The sequence below is a fragment of the Ursus arctos genome, unplaced genomic scaffold, assembly GCF_023065955.2.
Source record: "Ursus arctos isolate Adak ecotype North America unplaced genomic scaffold, UrsArc2.0 scaffold_24, whole genome shotgun sequence".
NCBI lineage: Eukaryota > Metazoa > Chordata > Mammalia > Carnivora > Ursidae > Ursus > Ursus arctos.
In genome coordinates this window covers 24,104,777-24,114,741 of record NW_026622919.1, presented here as the reverse complement: position 1 = coordinate 24,114,741, position 9,965 = coordinate 24,104,777, and the positions used below count along the sequence as shown (strand labels likewise).

The 9,965-nt window shown below is 62.6% G+C and overlaps 1 protein-coding gene across 1 annotated transcript; it reads right to left on the bottom strand.

The window, feature by feature from the left end:
- Positions 1 to 1,542: 1,542 nt before the first annotated feature.
- Positions 1,543 to 5,273, bottom strand: NXPH3 (neurexophilin 3). Its single transcript, XM_026513109.4, has 2 exons — positions 5,088 to 5,273; positions 1,543 to 2,719 (listed from the first exon to the last, which is right to left on the bottom strand). Exons 1-2 carry the CDS (start codon positions 5,139 to 5,141, stop codon positions 2,015 to 2,017), a joined length of 759 nt encoding a protein of 252 aa, XP_026368894.1. The 5' UTR covers positions 5,142 to 5,273; the 3' UTR covers positions 1,543 to 2,014.
- Positions 5,274 to 9,965: the final 4,692 nt, after the last annotated feature.

Below are 9,965 nucleotides of genomic sequence, written 5' to 3'. Positions count from 1 at the left end.
TGGTGCTTGGGACTCAGCGTTCTGCTCACTGAGCCCCAAAGGGCCCAGCTGACTCCCAGGCGAGGCACCACTGGCAGACATCCACCCCCAAGGCCCTCCTCTCGGCTGGGGCAGGGGAATGGCTGCTTTCAAGCCTCCTTCTGTCCCCACTTCCCCCAACCCAGCCTGTTCCTACCCCTGTGCATCATCAGACTGAAACCCCAATACCCCGATTCTCTGAAAGGACCCTCCCAGGAGACTTCCCCAGGAGAAGCATCGGAAGTCACAGTTGGGAGAGCGCCTCAGAGGTGTCCTTTCATGTTAGGGAGCCAGAGAGGAACGGAGAGGTCATATGAGTGGTCCTCACAGTGCGGTCGCTGGGCCAGGTGCACTGGCATCTACCTGGGTCCTTGTCCGAAAGGCAAATCCTTACACCCCACCCCAGACCTACCGAATTAGAAACTCGAGCCCAGAAATGCATGTGTTAACCAACACTCAGTGATTCAGATGCCCACTCACACTGGAGAAGCTCTGGGTTGGGCAAGCTCCTCCTTTCACAAAGAAGCAGAAAGAGCCCCAGGGAGGAGAATGGACTTGCTCCGAGGCCACGGAGCAAAATACTGACCGGGTGAGAGCAACGGTCCCCCACCCCGGGCCCACCCAGATGGAACCTAGGGAGGCAATGTGGAACACAAGGGCCCATACCACCTGCTTTTTCCTCCCCAGGCTGCTTTGCGGCGGCCACCCCCCGCCCCCCGCCAGGAGTGTCGCCCAGCCTTCCCGACAGCTCCAGAAAGGGGGCCGGAGAGGGGAGCCCTGAGTCCTCGGTGAGCAACAGCTCCAGCAGCCGGTGGAGCCCCGCAGCTCTGGTCTCCAGGAGACGTCCTGCCACCGTCTGAGCGAGGCTGGTTGATGGTGGGGCACCCAGGGCCCTTTCCCTCCCCGGACAATTCGGAATCCAGTGACTCGGGAAAGCTTTATTCCCAGCTCCAAAACAAGACTCTGCACACAGAAGTTGACTATCAGGTGATTCCACGCCCCGCCCGCCCCTCCCCCACCCACAGACAGACACCACGGAACAGGTCCAGCAGGCCCTTGACAGTCTGGCGTCCCCCAGCCCCACGGGCCAAGAGGGGAGGTGCCGGCTCTATCCAGGGGAGCCCCAGGCCGACAGGCAAGGCTCGCTGGCTAGACAAGGACACTCCCAGAGGAGCCAGCAGGGGGTGGGGTGGCGGAGGGACACAGCGCAAGGGCGGGCTCCCGTCTGTGGCCTTGGTGTTGGGAGAACCACAATCACCCTCTGTCTCAGCTTAAGGATGTGTGTCCCGTGAGCACGAGGGTGGGCGGGGGCGCGGGGGTACGCAGCCATGGCAGGAGAGGGAATTTTGGAAAGCGATGGCCTGCCTGGGAACAGAGGGTCTATTTGTCAAGACATCAGAAAGACTTCAAGGGTCACCACTTCAGCCTCAAGCCAAGCTCAGTCCACAGTCCAGGACAAGGGCTTACAGGGGGGCCCCCCTCGTCCTGCCCCCTGCCCCTCCCCCCTCCCGGAGCTGGCTCCCAGGCAGCCCCATCTCTGCCGTCCTTTGTCGCCTACTTGGCATCCACGGTAACGAAATGCCCTTCTCCTTGGTGCCGCTCTTCCTCAGGATGGCAAGGAGGGAGCCCAGGCTTTCGGCTCCTCTCCGTCCCTTTACTGGGGCCACACTCGTCTGCCTTCCCCAGAAGCCTCCCGCACCCAGCATCTTCTTGCTCCTCCATGGGGAAGCCCTGCGGGGCTGCGCAGAGAGCCCACTCCTCCCCCAGCGTGCCCGCGTCCCAGTCGCTCCACCACCGCAGGCTGGGCCAGCCCTCGGGACCCCTTCCCCGCCACCGCTGGAGACTCGGCCCTGGCCTCACGCGGCATCTCCTCCTGTCCACCCCCCTCCCTGCCTGAGGTCCCTGCCCTGCCCTGCCCAGCATCCAGCCCGGTGGCCTCCCCCGTGGGCAGGCCTGTCCTTCCAGCCCCGGCCTGGCCTCTGTGGCCTGCCCAGGGTCAGCCGGAGGGGTAGTAGGGAGTATCGCTGTGGTAGTTGTAATCCGGGCACACCTTCTGGACCAGCCTGTAGTCCGTGCTGTAGAAAGCGATATAGACACAGACGACTCTGAAGGGCTGCGAGCAGCTCCAGGAGGCCGAGCTCTGAGCGTGGTCTCGGGAGCAGGTCTTGGCCGGGTCGTGCGTGCAGAGCGAGGTCCGGCGGCCCCGTTCCACCTTCTCCCACTCCATGCGGCAGTTGAAGATTTTGGAGGCCTTGGCTTCGATGAAGATCTGCTGCTCCTGGTGGAACTCTACGGCTTTACTGGGGGGCACGAGGCTGATGGAGATGTTGCCCTGGCCTGTGGCGTTGTGTCGGAAGTGGACGCTGAAGGTCCCGTTGCCGTGGTCCACGATCTTCCCCGTGACGAGCAGGTTCAGGGCCACCGTCTTGATGTTGGAGTAGAAGTCACCCCAGCCGAAGATTTTCTTCACCTTGGCCGAAGGTGGGGGGCTGTGGTTCGGGCGGTTGGGGGGCTGCCCAAGGACCCCCCATGCCTCCCCGGGCGGAGCCAGCAGCCCTAGGAGAGTGGAGTTGGCCATGGGGCGGGACTTGGGCGAGATGTGGCCCCGCTTCCGAGGCATTCGGGGCCGGGGCTGGCTCTCATGGTCATCGTGCTCGGGGTCCTCCGAGCCGGGAGGGCCATCATCCTGGCCGTAGATGACCTGTGGAGGGAGTTGGCAGGAGAGTGAGAGTCCTGTCCCCCAAGGGCCCAGGAGTTCTGGTCCCTGTTCCCACCAACAGCCTGTCCCTTCCACTGACCTGAGGCTGAAGGACCTCCCCACACCCGCACATCACCCACTTACGCTAGGGGTTGGGTGTACATGCTGGCTTGTGTCATGGTCCCAGCTCACCTTCTGACATTCGGGTCACCCCCATCCCCTCCCCCCACCATCCTGCCTCTGGCCACTGCTCAAATTCTGGAAAGAGGATCAAGAATTCTCTCCAGTGGACCAGACAGACACAGTCCCTGCCCCTAGGGACTCTCCAGTCTGATGGGGGAGGCCCAGCTCCGGATCTTGGGAGAGTCCTCCTCTGATATCAGAAGCATAGCCTTGTGCTGACGGAGCCCTCCGTCTCAAGGAGAGGCAATAAGGTCACAATTTCACAGAGGAAATTCCCTACCTCTGAGAAATTCACAAGGTGAACAGGAAAGCTCCATCCCTCTGCTGGGAGAGCCCCTGGGTTGACCGGAGAGAGGCAGCCCCTGCTTTTTGGCGCTTCCTAGTGTGCCCAATGAGACACCACCTCCCTTAACCCTCGGAAGGGTTTTTGTCCCCTGAGGCTAAGAGAACCAAAAGACAATGGACGAAGAAAGCAGAGCCCAGTGACATTTTCTATCATGCACAAATGCGGTTTAGATTTAGGCACGGGGGAGGGGAGTATGGTTTTGAGGAAAAGGGCAGGTCCAGATATGGCGCCGAGGCTTCTCTTTTGGCAGAAGGACTAGGAGGAGCCCGAGAGTGAATTCACAGCCAGGATGGCCAAGATACGGAAGGTCAGAAACTCTGGGGATCACCGATGGTGACGTTCCCCGGACATTTACGGCTCACGAGGCAGTTCTTATGCCCATTCTACAGATGAGGCTGCCAGGATTCAAAGGTGGCATCCCTACAAGGCTGAGTCACATAGGGTCAGCCCTCCCCTTCCACCGCTCACTCCCGGCCTCAGGCACCAGATAGGTCCCTTTACGGAGGTTCTGTCCAAGCCCACCCCCACCTGGAATCTTGTGCCAAACTGCCAAGGCTTGGCCAGCCTCTGCTGGACCGGCTCTGGCAACAGGCAACACTTGGGAAGGCCCCCTGGAGGAGCTGTGGGGAGGGCCAGCAGGACAGCGTGACCCTGCTCAGACACGGGCCGCTCAGGAGGGCATCAGGGACGAGACGAGGTTTCCTGAGGGCAGCCGCCCGGTGTGTGCTTACTCAGCTTCTAAAGGGAGTAGTCGCCCTCTGTGTCTGTGTTACCAGCACTAGGGGCAGCGGTGGCCTCTGGGAGAATGGGGGAATGCCTGAGGGCAGGGCTCTGGAGGGCTCCAAAGGGGCCCCTGGGGGTCTTCATGCCCCCCCCTTCTGGCTCGGGCCATGCCGTCAGAGGTGTGCTAGGTGGCCCTGACTGCTAGGCCCCAGGGGTAGGGTGGAGGGACAGCCAGGAGGGCCCGGGGCTGCAGACGCGTGTTTACTTGGCCCTGGGGGTCGCCGCTGAATGGCTGGAGGGTGGGGAGAAGGGCCGCAGGTGCGGAGAGAAGGGAAGGGTGCTTCCACACTGTGGCAAGGGAGAGCTGGCACGGGGGGGGGGGGGCATTGTTTTGAGGAAACGGGCAGGTCCAGATGTGGGGCCGAGGCTTCTCTACGGCAGGACTGGGGGCGGGGGGCCGGGGTGGGACTCCCGGGCGTCCCGGGCGGCGGCGACGCGGCGAGCGAGCGCGCGGGGAGCGGGCTCTGGGGCGCTCCGCTCAGCTGCCGCGGGCGCCCGGGGCGGGAGCCGCCTGCCCAGGTCCTGTGGGGCTCGGGCTGCGCGCAGCCGGGAGAGGAGAGGAAAACAACAGGCGGGGAGGGAGGGAGCGGGAGGCAAGGCGCGAGCGGGGGCCGCGGGGGGCCGCCCCCTGCCTGGACAGGCTCCGCGCGCCGGGGGACCCAAGTCCCGGGCCCTCGGGGTCCCCGAGGTCAGAGAAGAGCCCAGGGCCCCAGACCTGGCAGATGGTCAGCTCCGCCACCCACCCCCACTCCCCTTCGGCGCGTCCCGGGGCGTCGGGACGGGGTCGGGTAACCCCCTTGGCGCCCCGCTGCTGGCCTTTTCCCTTGTGCTGGCCGCACCTCCCGCCGCCGGCGGCCGAGTGGGTGGGCCAGCCGAGCACCCTCTCCCCGCCCCTATTAACCCTTGCGGTCCAGTCTCGGTCCTCGGACCCGCCCTCTCCCCCGGCCTCCGGGCTTCCCCTCCATCCCGGGGATGTCGGGGGGAAGGGAGAAAGTTTCTGGGCTCTCCCCCGTCCTCCGGGCCCCCGCCCCTCCGCGCGGCTCCCCGCGGGCCACTCACCAGATAGAGGCTGCCCTGCACTAGGAACACGAAGCAGCAGCGAGTCAGTTGCATCCTCCTCTTTTGCTCTCGGGCCCCTTGCTCTCCTCTTTGCCTGCCGGGCTCCCAGGCCCCTGCCTCGCCCCTGCTCCTTCAGGCGCGCCGTCCCATGCTCCAGTCCCCGGCGGCTCGCGGCCCTCCCCTCTGCCGGCCGCCCGGGACCGACCCCGCCCCCTCCGGTCCAGCTGTGCAGCCACCGCCCCCCTCCCCCGGCCCAGGTGTGCGCGGCACGGCCCCCTCTCGAGGTCCCAGATGTGAGCCCCGAGCGCCTCGAAGGGCCCCAGCCGCGCGGTGCCTCTGCCTTTCCAGATCCGCGCTCGGCGCCCCCCTCGGTCCAGCGGCGCCGCTCTCGCCCAGATGTGCTGGGGACCCGCGCGCGCGCCCGTCCCTGGCGCTAATTCCCCAGACCAGACGGCCCCTCCCGCCCCGTCGCGGCGCGCCCCCTGGCGGACGCCCCTGGCCGCGCCGCGCCCCGCCGCCCGCTCCCCGCGCAGCACCCCGCCAGACTGGAGCGCTCCTGGCGCCCAGGCGTCTCCCGCTTCCTCGTCCCTCCCACCGGCGGCGGCGGCGGCGGCGGCGGCAGGTACGGTGAGCCCAGCCGGTACCTCCGGAGTTAACTCCTCCCCTGCCGGCCCGCAGCCCGGGGACCTAGGACGAAGGGGGCAGGACGCGGGGGCGGAGGGACTCTCGGCGAGGAGAGGAGAGGGTGGTGGCCCTGGCATAGGGACCTTACCCTTTCCATCCCTCTGGCAAGGCGCCTGTTCCTCCGCAGCGGGCACTGGGAGCCTGCTGCCCTACCCTGAACCCCAGGAGACCTGGACTTGAGAAAGGTTATTTTTTCCAAACCCATTCCTACAGCCAAAAAGAACGTCAATAACGAGTAGCCTATTCCCCACAGCTGAAAGTCACTTTCTTTCTGCAAGACTTGCTTCTGTGCGGAGGGAAGTTCTTCTAGGTGTCTAGCCTCTACTCCCTTGTTATAATGTCAGTTTTTTTCCTCTTCGACTTTACTCAGAGGGGCTGGGATAGCACCCCCCCACACACACCCTGTCCAGTCACTGTGACAGGAAACTTTTGGCCAGAGCCCTGGGCTGAAAAGGTCACTAGGGGCCAGGCTGAATTCTGGGGCTGGGGTTAGAGATAAGCCGCCTGAGAAGCTGAGGACTGAGGGGGGCAAGGTCTCCCCGGAAGCTGTGTCTGCATTCTTCACTGTTTCCCCTCCCTGTGACTCAGGGAGTGACCAGGCTGGGAAACCGTGCTCCTATCCCAACGGGGTCCTTCATTATCTCTGACCTCTGCAAACCTCCAGGGCCGGGAGGAAGAGCAGGACCCCGATCTGAAATCCCCAAAGGTGGGTCCCGTCCTCCATCATCCCACTCATATCCATGTTTCCTTGCTGGAATTCCAGGACCCCTGGAGTCCTTCGAAAAAGCAAAGGTCAAGTCCTAGCACCCCTTGGAGACTGTGAGCGTGGGGAGGTACCCCCGCAGTTGGAGTGGCCCCAGCTTGGGCCAGGGTCCAGGGAGCACGCCGGGTGGGCACTCTGCTCTGTGGCCCTCCAGGCCCAGCTTGGTCTCTGGCTGCAGCCCCCAGCACGCACCCAGCCTCCTCCCCCACCATCTGCCAGGCGGGTGCGCGGGGAATGCAGATGAATCTTAATATCAGCCTGGGCCAAGTGCGATGAGGGAGACAGATTTTGCAGAACCCAGACAGCATCACAGAACCCCCTGCGTTCCCCAGGCACCCTGGGCAGTACCAGCCCTTCCCTGGTGGGGTGTGTGTGTGTGTGTGTGTGTGTGTGTGTGTGCATGTCTGTCAAAGACCCCCAAAGTCAGGGGAAGAAGGAGCAGATCAATCTTTGTCTGGCCTCCGAGCCTCTGGTCCGGCTGGGAGGAAGAAGCTGTCGGCCTGAGCGTGGGCAGCTGGCTCCAGCGCGCAGCCAGGCAGAGGCGTAGCTGGGCCCACTCCCTGTCCATCCCCAGGAGGTCCTAGCCCCAGGAGAGCAGTACGGCTCCGGAGAACGAACACAGGTTTTCAGGGCAGCCAAACCTGGATTCCACTCCAAGCCTGGCTGTGTGACCTTGGGCAGGTTGCTTTGGTTCTCTGATGCCAGTTTCCTGATCTGTTGTTGCAAGAACTCAAAGAGACAAAATGTGCCAACAAAGCTCAGGCACAATGGCCGGCGGGCAGTCGTGGGAGTGCAATAAAGGGACGTTCTCGCTTTTCTACTTCCCACACATTTGCTCTGGCTGTGCCTCCTGCCAGGCTTGCCCTCCCTGCCCTCTTGGCCATTTCTGGCTCTCACTTCCTTCAAGTTCCCCCGCTGCATTCATCCGTCAAGCACTAGCTGAGCCTGTCCTCAGTGCCAGGTGCGAGGCCATGGTCTGCGATACAGAGACGGGTGGGACACAATCCCTGCCCTCAAGGATCTCACTGGCTAGTGTGCAATCAAGACACGGAAATCGATGCTTATAATTCAGTGTGGTGAGCGGAATAACGGACCCCTGGGACAGGCAGTATGGATGCACCAAGTACGGTGTGCGCAGGGTCCGCGGCATCAGGGATGGCCTCCTGGAGGAGGTGATGCCGAAGCGGTGAGGAGGAGTCAGCCAGGCAAGGGCCATTCCTGGCAGAGGGCACTGACTGGTCAGAGGTAGGAGGCTGCAAGCAGAAGCCATGTGCTGTCACTGGAGCACAGGGGGGAGAGGAGGCGGGGGGGGGGGAGGCTGGAGCGGGAGCTTCTCCTGTGTTGGGTCATGGGCTAGGACCTTTGAAGGGTTTTCAGGGGGCTGGTGATTATAGTCAGATTGCATTTTGGAAAGCTTTTGGAGAACTCACTGGAAAGAGGAGAGTCTGGAGGGAGGGAAGGGGAGGGAACCGCTTAGGGGATAGAGGGAAGAGTCTGGGGAGAGAGGGGGGACGCCGAGGACATCATTAGGAGGCAAAAGAATCAGGATGTGGTTGTTACTGAGATGAGAGAGGAAGGGAGAAAGGGAGTTGAGTATGCTACCCAGGTTTCTGGCGTGGACAACAAGGCAGGATGCTTGCTGAGGCGAGCACCGGAGGTGGGAGAGGGGGAGGGAAGTGGATTCTGGGGAAAGGGTGATGGGGTCAGCTTTGGTCATGTGAAGTCTGGGTGCTGCTGGCCACCCAAGGGTGGGATAAAGTCTAGCTTGGGGTGCGGGAGGGGCAGATGTACGAGGGGAGCAAGGGGCTCGGATGGGGTAGCCCTGGGCACGCTGGCATTTAAGGGACGGGCAGAGGAAGAGCGGTCCCCAAAGGTCCCCCACTTGGAACTGGCCGCCAGGGGGCAAGGAGGGCAGGCAGGCTGGTCCTGGAAGCCGTGGCAGCGTTGGGGTTCTCACGATTGAGCATGCCAAGCAGAGTGGGGGTTCTTATTTCTTTTTTAAGATTTTATTTATTTATTTGACATAGAGAGAGAGCACAAGCAGGGGGAGCAGCAGGCAGAGGGAGAGGCAGAAGCAGGCCTCTCGCTGAGCTGGGAGCCCCGACACTTAACCAACAGAGCCACCCAGGCGCCCCCAGAGTGGGGGTTCTTACATGCAGATTCTAGGATCTCACCCCAGGGAGACTTTCAGGAGAAGGGAGCCCAATACCATGTATTTTTATAAGCCCCTAACCCCCAACCCATCCCAGGTGATGCCAATGGAGGTTGCCTCTGAACTTCACTCCCATAAACCCTGGTGTGTGGGGAGTGTCAGGAAAGAGGGGAGGAACAGCAGCTCAAAGAAACAGAGTGGCCGGCAAGGGAGAGACAGAAAAGTGACCGCTGGGTTTGGCCGAGATTCCTCTGGTAGCTGTACCCTACCTTGGTCCCCCCAGCTGCCCCCAGGGCGGGAAGACAGAGCACAGACACAGTGAACTCTGTGCACAACTGTGCTGGAGAGAGCAAACCCCACCCCACCCCACCCCACCCCCCGCATGGCTAACCTCTCTGTGTCCCCAAGGCTCCTCCCCCACCATGCCGGGGGGGGGGGGGGGGGGGGGGGGCGGGGGGGGCGTAGGGCAGCTGCTCTCGGTGAAGGGGCAGAACTCAGTGCATGAGGCCAGCCCCCCTGGCCCCCAGCCTTCTCGGTGCGTCCGAGGGCACGCTGGGTGTGGTTGGCCTTTGCTCAGCCCCTCTGCTTGCACCTGCTTCTGCCTCCCTCTCCTTCTCCTGCCCCTCAGGGCTGCAGGGAAGCACACAGCACTGGTAGGGCCTGGTCAGGGCTTACCGAATGGCTGGGAAATGGGGTTCCTGATGCTTTGAAAGGCAGAGAGTGGATGCCCTTGAGCCAGCTGGAGCCAAGAGGTCTGGGGGGTGGGATGGGGAGACAGGAGCAGATCATGATGGTTGACACTCTCTCATGTTTACCTGGCAATTTGCAAGTTGAGAGTGTTATGAGGGGGTGCTATGCACAGGGGACTCGGGGAGCCCAGAGAGAAACCCTAATTCAAATAAGGGGGCCAAGGACTCATGGCAGAGAAATTGGTCCTGTGATAGGAGGATCGGCCCAGGTGGGAGGGGAAGGAAGGAACCTTTCCGGAAGAGGAAGCGACTGCAAAAGGCCAGAGATGAAAGCAATGGGAGTGGGGTTCTGAGAAGCTGAGATGAAAGGATGATTTGTTCCACAAATAGGCATCGGGCCTCGACTTTTATGTCGGGCCCTGGGCTGTGTGTGGGGGTACAGCTGTGATCGGCAGTCCTTACGCACACGCAGAATTTGGGCTGTGACAGAGACAGAGATGAACCAGCCAAGGACACGGAAACACGAGCTCTAAGATGGTGGCAAGTGGTGTGAAAGCAGAACAGCAGGGAAGCTAAAGAGGGGCCGGGGA

Bases quoted from the DNA above. Each gene is read 5' to 3' on its own strand.
- NXPH3 (XM_026513109.4), bottom strand. From the start codon at position 5,141: ATGCAACTGACTCGCTGCTGCTTCGTGTTCCTAGTGCAGGGCAGCCTC. The intron at 2,720-5,087 runs GTGAGTGGCCCG...CTCCCTCCACAG, and splicing joins TGCAGGGCAGCCTCTATCTG to GTCATCTACGGCCAGGATGA.